Source organism: Melozone crissalis, unplaced genomic scaffold (genome assembly GCF_028551555.1).
Source record: "Melozone crissalis strain CALT ecotype California unplaced genomic scaffold, PUWL_Pcris_2 ptg000013l_1, whole genome shotgun sequence".
Lineage (NCBI taxonomy): Eukaryota > Metazoa > Chordata > Aves > Passeriformes > Passerellidae > Melozone > Melozone crissalis.
In genome coordinates this window covers 45,700,607-45,717,061 of record NW_026535791.1, presented here as the reverse complement: position 1 = coordinate 45,717,061, position 16,455 = coordinate 45,700,607, and the positions used below count along the sequence as shown (strand labels likewise).

Here is a 16,455-nt window from a genome sequence, read left to right as displayed (position 1 = left end):
ATTTCATACATGTATAAACATCTACACACCTACATATAGCTAAATAAATCGCTACGGTAGAACTAACTACAGAAATATCTCCAGCCAGATAGATGAGCTATTTCCAGCTCGCTCAGCTAAGGCAAAGAGGAGAAACAACAGGGCTATTTTCTGCTTTTCAACAGGTTGGCGCCGTCCCCTTTGCAGCGCCGCTGGAAAGCGGACTGCCCAGCCGGGCAAACGACCTTCGGCATCATCGGCGGCGGTGTGAGCTAGACAAAGAGATAACGTCATGGCCCCTCGGCTCGCTCCGTGTCCTCCCGCAGTGGCAGGTAGCCAGCCAATCCCGCTCCCGGGTGACATCATCGCTGATGCCTGCACACCAATGTGGAAGTGCATCAAACCGCACCTCGCAGCTCGGCTCCTCAAAAGCAGCGGCACGCCACCCCCAGCCCCTCGGGATGACAGACCGCTTACGAGGGAAATAAAACCATCCAGGAAGAGGGATTTCAAGAAGTGGTTGCTGGGTAGAAGGAAAGCGGAAGGCAACGAGCAAACACGGCATAAACACGTTTTTCCCTCGGTTATGTAGTTCCTATGAAAGCCCTCAAAACATACACATACAGTCTCATCTTTGGGTGTCCCTGGAACATTTCTCCTACCAAAAACAGTGGCCAAGAAAAGTTGGGGTTTTTTGCAACAACTTTTGCAACAGCTGCTTTTTTTTTTTTTACATAACTTAATTAGTTTAAAAAGAAAGATGTTTATCGCAGCAAGGAAGTTTTTTGGTTTGGTATTATTTGTTTACATACAGCCCTATTAGGTGTCCACATTATCACTGCATGTACACAAATGTGGGCAAATACCTAGGAAGAAGCAGTGCCAACCCAAACTGAAACACCTGTCAATTCATTACTGTCTAGCAGGCCCAATAGCAAGAAAAGAGGCTGCCTGTTGCTCCCTGCTATCACAGTGACACCAATGCCCCTAGCCATCGGGGCTAGGGAAGAGTTCGTTCAACTCTTCCAAGACAATAAATACATGTGCCCATGCATTTATATTTCATTTCTAATGCTAACTATTCTGGGACAGCTCTACCTTATTTAAAGAAAATTAAATTTAACATTTCTGTTGTCAAGACTGTTAAACTAAGGAGAACTTTGCTCATTAAGTCAAAAGCATTAACAAGTACACTGAGAAACAATGCACTAAATTGCAATAATTAACAGGAGAGTTTCAAGTCCCACATTCACACCCTATTCATTTTTTTTTCATAAGATGATGCAAGCTCTAGGAACAAATGATTACAGAAAAAAACTGCGTCCTTTGAAATGGCAGAAAAAAATTAAATAGTTGAGGTTGTGTCAAAGTGCAGCTTTTTACTCATCTTCCCCCTCTCCTGTGACCCTTTGAGCCACATTCCTTTTTCCAGCTTTATACCAACAGCAGCAGCCTGGCTATTCCAGCTCAAGTCTTAAAAAGCCACGAATACACTGCGCAGGCAGACTAATTCTCCATCAGGAAGGCTGAGGTTCACGCCCTCAAAACAAACTGACATGTGTTTCATTTGCAGAAGAGGCAGCAAAGCGCTTTATTTAGTTACTGGAGCTGCAAGCAGCAGTATCTTGCCATCAGGGAAACTCAGACCAATTACACTCCCTTGTTTATAAGCAAAAAGAAAAACAAAACAACAAAAAAGCAACCAAAAACCCAAACAAGCAGCTAAGCATCTTCACCTCTCTCCTTCTCTCTCCAAATGCATCTTGCATTTCTATAGTTTAAGGCTAGACCCTTCAATCTTTAGCCAAGTATTGTCTGTGCAAATAATTAGTCATCCTGGTAGCTAGCACTCACTGCAAAGTCATGCAAGCTCAAGATTTGTTTGTTACACTGACTGCACACAAAAGGGTAAAAAGAAGAAAAAAAGGAAAAAGTAGGCTAGTTTCACACCCACATGAGCACTCTCTGATTTCTATTTTTTAAAGTCATACACTTGTCAAACAGGTTATTCTGGGAATTCTGATTTCCACAAAATAAGTTTCTCTGCTTTGGTCACTTATTATTGTCACTCTGCACCCCTCATCTCTGCACAGCCCATCAGATGCACTCGCCCCCAACTCCACAGCTTCAACACTCACAAGGAAACCGGGTGACAATTTTAATTAAGGCCAATGTCTTTGTCTAAAGTCACTGCAGCAGCAGCAACTTCCATAAGGATTTCCAGCAGCAAAGCTGAGTAAGCCTGTGGACGTGTTTCTATAATCGAGCCAGACTCTGACAGCGTCCACTTGGTTTGGTGGTCATTTCTCTGGAAGGAGCACAGAGATGAATAAGGACAATAAAGGCGTATTTCGTCATTACAGGATGGGTGCTTAGGAAAGTAATTTGTACCCATCCGAAAAAGCAGAAGCCAAGGGGCTGACAAACTTGACAAGGCCAGCAACAATGACAAGGGCAACACTTCTACCACCCCTCACTGTTCCGGTGGCCAGCGCGGGTGGCTCGCCTTCAGCCGTGTGCTCAGCCCGGCGCAGGCACCGGGCACCCTCTGGAAAATCGGCAACAACAAAAGGAGAAGAAATTCTGACACAAACCTTGTAGACTTGCCCGTACGTGCCATTGCCAACCACTTCCACCAGTTCAAAAATCCCAGCGGGGTCCTAGGGGGAGGAAGGGGCAGAAGGGGCGGGGGAGGAAAGGGGAGAAGAGAAGCGGGGTTACATTTTTGTTCAGGCGATGGCTGCTGGCAGAGCCCAGCCAGCGAACCCGGCTGCTGGCGGCGTGCAGCTGTTGCGCCCTGTTTTTCCACGCACATGCCAATACATGCAAACAAAGGAAAAGCAGCCCAGGGCCGCGGTCCCCCCGCCCGCCCCCGCGGGAGGGCTCCCCCCATGCGGCCGCGGCCCCCCGCGCCCCGGCACCGGGCCCGGGCCCGGCCGCTCCCACCCCACCGGCCCCGCAGCCCCGGCAAGGGGCGCGCCGGCCCCGGGGGGCCCCCGCCCCGGCCCCCGGCACCGGCACTCACCCGCAGGGAGGAAAGGTCGATATCCACCAGACTTTTTGCAGGAGAATCGTTCGCCATTTTCCCGTCTCTTCTTTTTTTTTCCTTTAAATATTTTTTTCTTCTCTGTTAAATAATAGCGAGGCCGCTCCCCCCTCCCTGGAGCAGCTGTGAATTGCGCGGAGCTCCGCTCCTCTCCTCCCTTCCGCCCTTCCCTTCTTCACTCCAGCGCCGCCGGGTTGAAACTCTTCAGCATTGGGAGGGGTTGGCGGTGGGGGATGATGGATAGATAGATGGATGGTGGGAAGAGGAGGAGAGAAAGGGAGGTGAAGGAAGGGAAGGAAGAAGGAGAAGGGGTGCTGCGGTTTGTCCGTCTGTCCGTCTCCCCGCGCTGCAGTGCGGGGCTGGATCCCCCCGAGGATCCCGGCCGGCCGGTCGGTGGGTGAGCGGGTGAGTCGGTGGCTGCCCGCGCGTCCCCGGCGGCAGCGGGCTCACACCATGTCGCCGCGGCGGCGGCAGGAGCGGCGCCGGTGCCGGCAGCCTCTGGCAGCCTCACGATGCGCCCCGCACCCGGGCATGGCACGGCACGGCTCGGCCCGGCCGGCGGCGCTCACGCCGGGAGCCGGCAGTGGCAGCCGCGGCCCCGCTCTCGCATGGGGGGGCGGCTCACGCCCAGCGCCGCGGCGGAGCCCCCGCCGCCTCCGAGCCCTTCCCGCGGCGCTGCCCTCGCATCAAACGGCGCCGGGCACCGGCGGGCAGGGGCTGCGCGTCCCGGCGGCGGCGGGGCAGGGGCGCGGGGCTGGAGCGGGGTGGTGCGAGCCAGACAAAGATAGCCGGGGAGGAGGAGGAGGAGGAGAAGGAGGAGGAGAAAAAATATACTGCGAGCGGAGAGAGAGAGAGAGAACAGCTCCCCCTTCCCTTCTCCAACAGGAAAAACCGGCGGAAACGCGCCCGCACCAGAGCACTGCTGGGTAAACTCGCGGGGAGAGAGAAAGAGAGAGGGAGGGGGCCAGCGAGCGCGGGCGGGGAGAGAACCGGCCGCGCAGCCTGCCCGCTCCGCCGCCCAACAATAGCCCCGCGGGGCGGGGGCGGCCCAGGGCGGCCCTTCCCCGGCGCCCCCGGCTCTGGGCCCCGCCGGCCGGAGCCCCACGCGTGTCCGTGGCAGGGCCGGGCGGCCGCCCCACCGCCGGCTGCCGTGACCAGCCCACGCTGCCGTGACCAGCCCACGCTGCCTCTGCCCCACCGCCGGCTGCCGTGACCGGCCCACGCTGCCGTGACGGGCCCACGCTGCCGTGACGGGCCCTCGCTGCCGCTGCCCGCGCCCAGAGCAAGGACGGGCCCGCAGCCCCGGCGCGCCTCTGCGGGGCAGCGCGGTCACTGTGCGTCTGTCACGGCTGGTATTCACCGTGCGGTGGGGATATTTTCTCTTCCCATCCCCGGTGAGATGACCAGCAAAATGTCACAGTTTCCCACTGCCCCGAGACCTCAGGCCCACAGGAAAAACATTTGTGTCTCATGAAGAGATTTCTGCAGAAAGAGACACAAATCCTGGGCCACAGAATCAGACCCATCTCCCCTATTTTAACACATCGTTTACTAATAGAGCTGTCTCGGGCCCCCTTCCGGCCCAGAATAATCCTCTAGCAGAATTTGAATCGTGGAAAAATCTCATTAACCTCACTTGAGCAAGACACATCAGGCAGTTGCACACAGGTGTAAACCTTGGCAGGATTTGTTTCTCATTGAAGTTCTTTATCACACTGATATGGCAAAAATGTTACCTGCTTGCAAGAGGTCGGGTTATGTTTCCTGTGAGAACCAGGGTTTTCCTTTCTCTTCTAATTTAACCACAAAATTACATATACATAGCTATAAGTATCACAGAAACATACTTTTGAAACAAAGCAAACCTGTTGAGCAGAAAGTGTAAGGATAAATTACCATAACAGTTTAATGGCATGCTTCATTTTCACTTTAAGTGTAGATACAAAGAAAGGAAACTCCAGCCTAGACCAGGAAACTTTGTTCTCTGTGCAGGAACCTATAGTTGGGAAAAGGCAAATAATTTCAAATGGATTTGGTGCTGTGTCTGCCTGAGTGCATGCACAGGAATAAGGTCAAGTCTAGAGGCGCAGTAGATTTTGAAAAGTGAATTTCCACAAAGATTTATTATCATTGGCCTGGTTTGCATCACATGGCTTATTTAATTCAGCCTTTTTATGTGTAAGGGAAGCCTTGAGAGGTCAGATCCATTGCCCGTCTGTCCCAGCATCCCTCTCCAGATGCAGCCCGCAGTAAACGCTGAGAGAAGATCAGTGGGATACTTTAACCATCCAGTAATACATCCCTGGCTTATCTAACCAACTCTCAACAGCTCAGGGAGTTCTTTAGCAGCATTTGGTGTCACTGCATTTCATATTTTTTGATTATGTTTTCCTTCCATTAGATTGGCTATTTACTTTGTGGATTCGTACATGCTTGTGACTTTTACTCCCTCTGTCAGGGAGTTCCAAAGCTGAGCTAGCATGTTGTGTGGAGACCACTTTTTGCTAGACTGAACAAAGAAAATCCTGCTGGTTCTTGTTTTGGAAGAGACACCAATCGTTTTCTATTAATTTTCTTCATTATGTTCATTTTTTACACTTGTGGTGTTTTTTCCCCTTGATTTTTGCCAGCTAGCAAGTTTTGGTCTTTTTAGTGATACTGTGAATGGAACTCATTCCATATTTAGCCTTCATTGAACCATTTCTGCTTTCCATTTAATGTTCATGCTGGGTTCCCCATGCAGCATCATAGTGATGTCCTCATTTCTAATCTGCTCCCGATCCTTCCTTTCCTCACTGTTGTTGAGTATGAATATGACATTCCTGTGCCATATGTCTATTATAACTCCAGAATCCCCTTCTGTAATGTTAATATTACCTCAGAAACTGTTGCTGTGTATTTCTGAATGCTGAAAGATTTTCAAGCCCAAACTCTGAACTGTGAGTTTTCCAAGCCCAGGATGAAACAACTTCCTTGTGCCTCTGAAAAGTACAGCCTAGGATTTTAGAGATGAGGATCTGAGCCTGTATACACATTTTCACCATTCATATTTTCACCAACACACATAATTTCACCAGATCTCTGATGTGGCTCCACCACAGTGTCTCCTCTCCGCTTTAAGTTTTTGTTTTATTACAGTGAGTTCAGTTCTTTGGTGTATTTTAGTATTATACTAAAGACTGCTAAAGTGCTAGCAACAAGATTGTGAATTCTTGAAAAGTAAGGCATCCACTAACTTTAGGGAAAAAATAGTTTTCATAAAGCAGTAAATGCCACAAGAGAGCTTCCTGCTAGTTCCCAGAGCGAAGCATCATGACGCCTCACCTTCCTTTTCCTTCCTACTCAAGTGGAGGGATGAAAGGCTTGCTTTTTTGAGCAAGAAGCCTCTTCAGCTGTGGCCAAAACCACTCAGTTCACATGTTCATCATGCTCTTCACCACCTCAGTGTTCTTACCCAGTTTGAAAGTCCAAAGGTTGAAAGACCAAACCTAAAATCACTGGTAAGATGAGCAGTCTGTTTTAACTCTTCCTCATAGTGAAACCAGCAATCCTGAAGTAAGATGGAGTGAGACAGCCATCAACAATCATAATGAACACTAAATGCATTTTCACCCCTGTGGATTGTCACCCCACTGAGCACACACAGTGTTTCTAATGACAAACTTCAGTAGAAGCATCAAAAAATCTGACTCCACTCCATCCATTGGGGAGCAAAGCAGGAGAAGGCTGGGGCCTATGTGATTCTTTCCATCATCCTCAGACACAGTTGCACCCATTCCTGCTCAAAGTGCTCATAGCTCATAGTGAAGGGAACACAGGAGTTGTAGCTCCCCCAGCAGTTTCAGCATCCCTGGAAGAGGGGTGCTGAGCCTCCCTTTCTCTGGTTATTTTTTCCTATTGAATGGCACCTCATCTCTTGTGTGGGTATGAGCATTCCTACAGCTGTGTAGTGAGCCAGGACTCATAGCAAAGCTAGCCCACAAAAGGAAAATAACTTCTAATGTTACTATTGATCAGTTCCCTGGGCTGGTTCATCACGTGTTCTCCTTGAGCTGTTGTGTTAACAAAAGGGAAACGGAGGGGTCAGAAACTAAGTGGAGGGCAGGAAGTGTAACCATAGCATTGCCTCTTGGTTGTGGCTGTGGTTTAAGCCAATTTCAATTCTCAGTGGACCCATAGGGGTAAAACTACAGAAACTTCCTTCCTTACTGGAAGAGACACTGTGGGAATGATGGGAACCCAACATTTATGTTGTAGCCACAAAAGAAATTCCTTGCCTTCTGTTCTTTTTAACTTCTTTGAAATTGTCTTTGTTCTATAATTTTCAGCTTTTAATATGCCAGGCCCCTAATCACTGACCAGAGATGCAGAGGTCATCAACTGCATTAACTTTTTATGAGCTTAATCATCAACAGTATTCAAAGAGATGAGTAAAGAGACAGGAAGTTCTGAATTTTCATTTTGTTCTACTCCTGATTCATCCCATAGCCTTGGGGCATCTCATTTCCTGCTTCCACTCCCGTTCTCTGTGTGGAAAATGGGAGTGATTTTGACCTCCTTTATAGTGTGAAGTGTTAGACATGTGCCCCGCCATACTCTGGGGAAATGGTTCTCTCCTTGGCTGAAAAAATCCCTGAGGGAGGCTCAAGCTAGGGTGATAAGTAACAGAGGACAGGCTAGTGAGTGGGGCTGAGTGAGGCTTTGCATTGTCCAGCGTTCCTGCTGCAAATGGAGCAGAAGGAGGCTGGAGACAGTTCTCCTCATGCTATTTATTACAACACATACTGGGAGTAGATCAGTTACAAAAGGATGCCACACAATCAGCCTCCCTCCAGCTAAGGCTCCTCTCCTCCTCTGCTGTTTCCACCTCCCGTATCTCTCAGCTCCATGTGAGAGCTGCTCTGTGTGATCACTGCCGGCACACCCAGGTTTTCTCATGCTGCATCTTAATACTGTCATATGGGCTGGACATGTTCCTGCAGCTCTGTTTGCCCAGTTGCACACACACTGCTGCTGGTGACTTCCTGCTGCTTCCTGCTCCTCAGGATACTGCACTGCCTCCCACATGATGGGTTTGCCTCGTTCCAGCACGCAGCCAAGGCTCAGGAACGTAGCTGGACCCAAGCTTGGGGTCGCACATGTAGATGATGATGTAGGTGACATAAGGGCCAAAAAGGAGCAGCTTTCCACCAGCTGTACTCTTTGAGGCCATTGCTGCCCACACTCTGGCTGGCTTTGTCTGTTAGCATTTTGTGGACTGGATTGAAAGGATCCTGAAACACAGGGGCTGTCTAAATATAGCAGTCCTGCTAGTGCAGGAAGAGTGGCAAAGTGAGTCAGAGCCCTCCCCACAGCTGCTCCATGGTACCATGCAGGAAGGCACAGTACAGTCAGCACCGTCAGCACTTTGGAGGTGCCCACCTTTCTCCATCCCCTGCCAGGCTCCACATCTGTGCTGTTTTTTCAGCTGTGCTGGTTTGTCTTCCCTGTATTGTGGTTTGGTAGCTAGGCTGATCTTAGCAAAAAAGAATACACCATCTTTGTTTTTTTGCAAGTTCGGCTTTACCTCCCATTAACACCCTGCTTTAAATGAGTGGTGGGCAGTTATGTGAGAGTGGGAATTTCTCAAGTTATTGCACAGAGATCTAGGTACCATGAAACCATGTCCTGAAAGTAATTTTGGGGGAAGAGTTACCTCAAATGGCATTGCAGTACAGCCTAAGGGGAAAAGTTAACCTTAGTGCTATAATAATTAATATCACACTTGTGCAGTACTGAGCACCCAGAAGTTCTAACTTAATCCAGATCACAAATGAACATATGAAAATAATACAATACAATTTTTATGTCATTTGTTTATGCTGGTTGTGATGAAGAAAGATGGTACCTGGTCCATCTAGAGTCACAGGACATGAGAAACTGATGGCTGAAATGGTATGAAGTTTGCCAGGACAACATGCTTCCAGAGAAATCTGTGAACGAATCTAAACCAGCAGAGTGAACTTCAGAAATTTGCATCACCTAGCATTTTGAATCTGACTCTGAACATGCCCACACGGGATTTGCATCCATAGAGCCATAGCCTCTGCGAGGAAACTGCTTCTGCACAGAAGAAAGGGTGATTTCATGTTGCCACAGTCTTTCACAGACTCCACATCCCTAACTGATCTACCCAGGCTGAACTCACAGTACAGTCCAGAGTCTTATACTTCATATCAGACAGTTGTCAGTCCTGCAGCTAGACTTAAACCAGGCAATGGTGCAAAAACCTGCCATAAAAAACACTGTTGCATGCTTGGGCTAATTGAGAAGATCCCATGTATATTTTTGTACACTGCCCATGCTCTGGGGTTTTAACAAGCTCTCTGTTTCTGGATCTGCTATCTGTCACACAAAGCATGCAATTACTGAGTGTGACTGGCTGTCACAGGCTATCTCTGCTTGTAGCTAAGCTGGCTTGTAGCTATCTTCCCATGACCCAAGTGTGACACTTATTTCACCTCTTATACAGGCCCTGAGCCATATCTGTAGCAGCTGTGAGCAAACTCTTTTCCTCCACATCTGAGTCAGAACTCCTCAGGGAGAATTGTCTCTCCTCACATTTGTCTCGATGTGCTTTATCTCACAAAAGGGCACCTGGGGATGCTCACCCAGAGTTTCTGGGATCTGTCTTGAGGAGAGAGACAACCTGCTCATGCCACATTTGTGTCCTGGAATAAGAAAAGCTGCTTTGCCAACATGATGGTGGCTGTGGCTATGCAGGCATTTACAGGCTGCGCTTGTGCAAGGATCTCCCAGGCCTTCCCCACAAAGCACATGGGCATGTATCCTATGCTTTTCCTCCTGCTCTTTGGCTCCTGTCACTGCATCATCCTTACAAGAGCCATGCCATCAAACAGATAATTATTGGAAATAACACCTGTTTTCAGATTTTATTTTGTTTTTTATCCAGCTCTGTTGTGTCCACAGTGTGGTGAAAGCAGAAAGGCAGTGAGTGTGGAGGTAGTTGTGTTGTTCTTTCAGAGCCCTTCAGCTTATATAAACAGAGTTCAAGTTGAGTCTGCAAGCCTGCCAGGCTCGTGAGCAGATCAGTGGGGATCACTTTTCAAGAACTTGGGCCTTGTTTTGGCATCACCCTGAACATAGTCTTGATGTGCCATATAATGAGTCAGAAATGCCATGACGACGTGATACAAATCACTGAACGTTTATGAACTTATTCTGTCAATTCAAATGTGTTCAAAAAATTCTGAGGGAGTCATTTTGTCACAGAACATCTAACAGAGAAGATACTGAAGTCAGCTTAAACTTGATAAAAAAGGCGTAAAGCTAGCACAGAAATATTTCTCTATACTTGGGCTGAGTGGAAAGATGATGTTATGTGTCTGCATCTGATGCAGAGCAAGCTGATCCAAAAAAGCTTACATATCTGGTAATAACCAACCTTTAACATGGCCTGAGCTGGTACAGAAGTCATTGTGTCCCCAGAATGAAGCTAATGCACTTCCACAAACAGTGGGCTTCTGCAAGAAGTCTGTGACAGCATAAATTCCTGCAGTGCCCCTGGTTTGAGTACAGCCATTTTCAATTCTGAAAATGTATCCCCATGTTGAACTTCATGCCTTGTGCAAGTTCCCTGTGAATTCATACACCTTTGAGAATTGTGACTTAGTGAGGTAAGTTATACAAGTTGAAATTAAAGTGTAGCGCATGTATTTTAAACAAACATTAAAGCTACTGAAGTCTGCCCTTTGAAAGCTTTCTTCTTCAGTTTCCAAGTCACTTTTATTTGAATCTTGAAGGGATTTTCATTTTGTGTTATATTTTACAATGAGTAGAGTTGTGTTTGGAAAGTAACTTTAAAATGAAGAGTGAATTAGCACAAAAATGCAAAAGAAAAGGGGAAAAAAGCTGAGGTGAGAATTAACTATCCTTTCAAATGAAAAATTAAAACCCCAGTGCTGTTAAAGGAAATTTAGAACCACGTAGGAATTTCCACAATTAATACACAGGGTTAATTGGTTTAAGTTTCCCTTTCATTTTATACAGCATGAGGTCCACAGAGGCCATAATTTCAGGAAACTCTGGCTTTGTCAGTGAAACCAACTAAACATGTTCCCTCTGCTCCCTTCCCTGGTGCCCTGTACCTGGCTTCACACCTCTCCATGGGCAATTACTATTGCCAGAACAAGGATTTTCCAGGCTAAGCCTATATCATCTGAAAAATAACATTCCCCAGAAAGAGTGAATCAGTTCTGATGCCTGGCAGTGACACCACCAAGAAGGCCATGACAGCAAAGAGGCACAAGAGAAATGGTGAAATGGCATTGGCAACTTCCCAAGTCACCTCCAACAACAAAGCCAAGATCTCATGAGGCTGCTGCTGACAGGTCAATAAAAATACCAAAGAAAGGTCCAAGGGAAGGGACAAAGCCTCTAGGCTGATATCACCTTAGGGGGTATAATTTGGGAAAAAAAGATACCCACTGGTCATACTCAAAGGTTGAAATGGAGAGAGCTGCCGATTGACACAAGGTAATCCTCCAGGTGTTGTTTCTTAAACAAAATGTTGTCATCAAAATACAGTAAAATGTTGAATGTTATGGGACATTGATAGAAGGCAAAGTATTTTAGATAGAGTTTGGCTTTCAGAGGCATTTTCTGTCTGTTTCTAGATCTTGCTAATTTAACTGTTAAACTATTCTCTTCTATATGATACTTAAAACTGGATCACAGAGGGTAAATGTAAGCCAAATATCAGGGCTGCTGTGACACAGCAGTTTGGTAACATTCCTTGGTGTAACTCTTAGTAAAGAACTCATAATCAATGCAATAACTTTTGAAATGTGGACATTTTAGGGATCTTCTGGTCATAACAGAAACACTGAATATAGAAGGTCTACAGAGACCTGCTATCTCCAGATAAAACACATGGGCTTCACCTGTCCATTTGAAGAAGTGAGCACCTCCAGGGTGAACCTTCAGGTTCCTCTCATCATGAAACAAAGATTGAAGTGGCACAGAGGAATGGGGTCTTAGCAGTCTTGGCTTGTTTGGAGGCTGAAGCCCATGCTGGAGACATCTCACGCTGGTGTGATGAATCTCTTGTAGCTAGGCAATGCTTTTTCATGCAATGCCAGTTTTTAAGATTTTCAATGCAGTCATGCATGCTTTGGAAACTATTTACCCATTTAAGTAGCAAAGTGAAGTCAGGGGGACAGATATTTAACTGCTGTGAATTGGGGTAGCTCTTCTGAAACTGCCTGGAAGCTCTGATGACCAACTTCTCCCATTTAAGACTGCTGTTTTTGCTATACACAGTCATCATCAGAAACAAGGGTGTTGTCAGGCTGTGGTGAATAGGTGATTTGGCTCAACTAGCCAAGAAATGGAAAAGCAGGGAAATTTATATCAAGAAAAGAAAAACAACACATGATTTCTCAACAGTACTTTGAAAACTTTTTCTGCTGCTTTGATCATTTTGTTCCCTCCTCTCACAAGCCCATCCTGGAGCTGTTATTTGAACTAGGTGTAAATAGATATGAGAAATGATGAGATGCAGGCATACACCACAGGAGGAAGTCCCACTTCAGGAGACAGCTCAAGTACTAAAGGTGGTAGGGTGGCATGCAAATGTGCACTTCTGAATAAGGGCGTTCCCCCAGATCAGATCCTGACTACTTGGCAAGAGGCTTTGCAGAGTTCCCCAGAACACTGCCAGATGTACTCAAACCCTGCCTGATCAAGTCCTTGATTTCCTCCAGGAAAGAAAAGCTGTCTGTACACTGATGTTGGGATCTGAAGGTCAGCTCTCTGAGGATGAATGTAAGTTTACCAAAATAGTTTTCTCTTGCACATGAATTTTGACAAGACTGAGGGTGAAAACCTCTGGAGCTGGACCGTTCTTGACCTACATGGAATCACAGCACTGCAAGAAGAGGTGGAGATCATGCATCTCCACTGAGATGGACACCTGTGCAGCAGAGAAAAAAAGGTCCTGTCTTGCTGTTCACTGGGCTCAGCTGGAAGAAAAAAAATGTATTTTCATACTATTGAAAAGGCAATACCAAATGAGGGAAGTTAATGAGTTTTAAATAAGGGCCACTAACCTTAGCACCAGGTATTTCAAGCATTTTGTTATAATTAGTCACTTTCCTCTCACCACCAAAATAACAGAAGACAGAAACATTTTATGACTTTTTTGATGATGAAATTTTACACTGTCAAGGTGTAAAATTACATTTAGATATCAACCTTTTCCCTGCATCCTATAGCAGTTTCCAGCATATTTGCATACTGCATTTTACAGGACAGCAGCTAATATCTACACTTAATAACACTTAAATCTTATATAGTTGCCTGACATCTCTAAGCACTTCAGAAAAAAAAAAAAAAAAACAAAAACATATTATTGACTTTATCAAAGTTCTGAGAAATTTGAGGTCACAAGTTCTTTTATACCAGGCATTTATTTTGGGATTTGAAGTACCTAATTTGAGATGAACTATTTTCATTCACACTTTGCATGTTATTTTTCTTGGCAGTTGACCTTATTTACTCTTTCTCAATCCTTTCTTTTTCCACAATGTTAGCATTCCAAAATGATGCAGCTCTCTAGAAGTTGTGGCTTCCCTTGGAAAATCCTGGGGCTAAGCATCTTGCCCAAAGATCACTTGCGTGATGAAATCTGGAGCTATACTGCCTTTTCCCAGAGCCCTTGGTGCAGCACTGGGGTCAAGCTCCCAGACTGGCTGTGTGAGGCACTGAGGACCACACTGCACCCCAGCACGTCAATGCAATCTGACTCCCTATAGTGCATGGAGGCATCATGCTGCACAGCCAAACCACCTCTGCCAAGTCTGATCGGTCTTCTGTCTAGATGCTGTCCAGATGTGTGCCAGACAGTGCAAAAAGGGAAAACAGTTTTATGCTGTGCTGCCTCATCATATTTCAAAAGAAAAAACAAGACAGGTTGTGTCTTCTTGCCATGCCCTTTAAGCCTTTGATGCAGCCTGGGGCCTGTCACTGCCAAGGACACACATTACCTCCTTGATGCTTGTCATTGCAGGCCAAGGATAGTTTATGACTACAAAAGTTCAATCAACAGTGTAATGAGGTGAAGATCTGCCCTGGAAGATCCTATTGATGGATATATACAAAGAAATCTGCAAAAATTGCAAAGAATTATCAAAGATATCACCAAGCCATCTTGTCCACAGCCTTCTTCTGTCCATCCCGGAAACAACAGCATGGACTGATCAAGTAAACAGTTCTCTAGACTGCCCTGGACTCAAAGGAGCCCAGCTACACAAGGAATCTGTAGGATTGGGTTTAGGGCCCTTGACTTTGGTCCAGTGTATTAGTTGAAGTCCCATTACTCAAAGTGCCCTTGACCTGCACCCCTAAAATACTCAGTCTTGGAATAAAACAATAAAATTCCATCCAGCCCCTAGATCACTTGTATGAACCTTTAATCTGCAGTGCTCTGGGGTTTGCCTGTCCTTATCAGTTGTCTGTTTAGTCCTCTTTGTAGGCAAAGAGACATTCATCAAATTTGACTGCATTTTATGGTGTGTAAAAATTTACTCAAGGCAACAACAGACTTCTGCACAAGTATCAGAGGTGGGAATCATCCTAAACGTTGTAAGATATCTACAGTATAGAAGTCCAAACTTGACCTCTTCACTCCTCACTGTACTCATAGTCATCAGCAAAGAAAGAAGGGCAGCTCTTGGCCATGTTTTATCTCATGTGAAATAGGTCACATGAGTCACTCTCTAGAAATGCCTGTTTCTCTGCGTTGACTCCAAAGAGAGTCTAGCTACACTACTCAGACATAAATGGTGACACTGCAAATGTCCAGAGTTAGATGGGATGAATCCCCTTGTCTGGAGTTCATACCTTTTGCAGAAAGACCTTTTTTCTCATCTACTCCCCATATCAGCTGTGCATTTGACTGCTGGTCAGGTGTCTCTGAGTATCTGCTGCAGAAGAGCTAATTTACTCCTTCACCCAGGAATGCCAAACAACACTTCATCAAGATGGGATAAGGATAGTGGGATTGACTGCAAGACATGAGATTCAGCAAATAGGATCACAGAGCAGTTAAGGCAGGGAGGAAGGTGCCTCAGAGAATTGTCTAGTCTGACACCTGGTCAGAGCAGACTCAGCTAGTGCAGGTTGCTCAGGAGTGGGTACAGTCAGATTTTGACTGTTTCCAAGGATGGAGACTCCACAGCCTGTCTGGGTGCTCACCCTTTTAGTAGAGAAGTGGAAGAGGGGCAAGGGGCAGTTAATGTTGAAATTGTATTTCTTGTATTTCCATTTCTGCCAATTGCCTCTTGTCCTTTAACTGGATACCACTTAGAGTCTGGCTTCATCTTCTTTAGTCACCCCACTGAGTATTCATGTACAAGGGTCAGATCCTGTTACCATTCTATTGCAAAGGTTCCATATTGTTGTCTCCTTAGTGCAAGAGTTTCCTACCTCCTTGATGTTTCTCACAAGCATCTCCTCAGAGCACTGACTCTCCCATCTTCTTACAGCAGCCAACTAACTCCAGTTCCCCTCTCAACCAGCCACCCTACTCTTTTATAGCATTCTTCTTCTCATTGCTTACAGCTGTGACCTGTTAAGTCAGGCCTGTCCCTAATAACTAGTAATTGGCTCAGCTGCAACTCCTTGGGGTAAGATTACTTGCTATACCACCTTTATTTCCTTATATTCTATCCCCCTACAAGACCCCCCTGAGCTTTTTCTTTTCCAGGCTGAACAATCCCAGCTCTCTCAACATCTCATCATTTCATCATCTTCATGGTCCTTCACTGACTTGCTGCAGCAGGTTCCTGTCTGTGTTGTACTGGGGAGCTGAGAACTGGGCCCAGAACCTCTCACATGTCTGTCTACCAGTGCTGAACTGAATGGGAATAATCACCTCCCTCGACCTGCTGGTGACCCTCCTCCTAATGCAGCCCAGGGCCTGCTGGCATCATCTTGAGGTATTGCAATAGACAGGGGCAGAAGGCAGCTGCCAACATGACTGTAATTCACTGCCCAGGAATGCCAGAAGCCTGTCTTCCAGTTAAAGAGCAGCAGCCTTTAGGCAAGCCAAATGCAGGATGCGAGGGATGATGCTTCACAGGGAAACTGTCTGGGAGGGCAGGTAGGAAGTTTGTGAGGACCGCCACTATTCCAGTACTAGCCTTCTGTTGCTAGTGAAAGAAGAGCTGTATAATATCATGGAACCATTTAGGATGGAAAAGTTCCATCACTGTGGGTGATGGGTTGGTGGTAGGGAAGCAGCAGCTGCTCTCCATACAAAAGAATTTTTGCCCTGTTGCTGGCAGATGGGGTAAAAATAAAAAATAAAAAAAAAAAGGAGAGAGGTTAAGTGTGAAGTGAGGAGAAAGGAGTGACCAGACATGAGCTAG

The 16,455-nt window shown here is 46.4% G+C and overlaps 1 protein-coding gene across 4 annotated transcripts in view; it reads right to left on the bottom strand.

Moving 5' to 3' along the window:
* Window positions 1-3,541, bottom strand: part of MAP4K4 (mitogen-activated protein kinase kinase kinase kinase 4) — a 165,292-nt gene extending 161,751 nt beyond the window's left edge. The window contains exons 1-2 of one of the 4 annotated variants that reach the window (XM_054272209.1): window positions 3,005-3,541; window positions 2,574-2,639 (exon numbers count right to left, since the gene is read on the bottom strand). In XM_054272209.1, coding sequence (XP_054128184.1) covers window positions 2,574-2,639; window positions 3,005-3,061 — 123 coding nt within the window. In that variant the 5' untranslated portion in view covers window positions 3,062-3,541. The remainder of the gene's footprint in view (window positions 1-2,573; window positions 2,640-3,004) is intronic. The other 3 variants (XM_054272211.1, XM_054272210.1, XM_054272212.1) reach the window with 3 other exon arrangements.
* Between the last annotated feature and the right edge of the window lie 12,914 nt (window positions 3,542-16,455).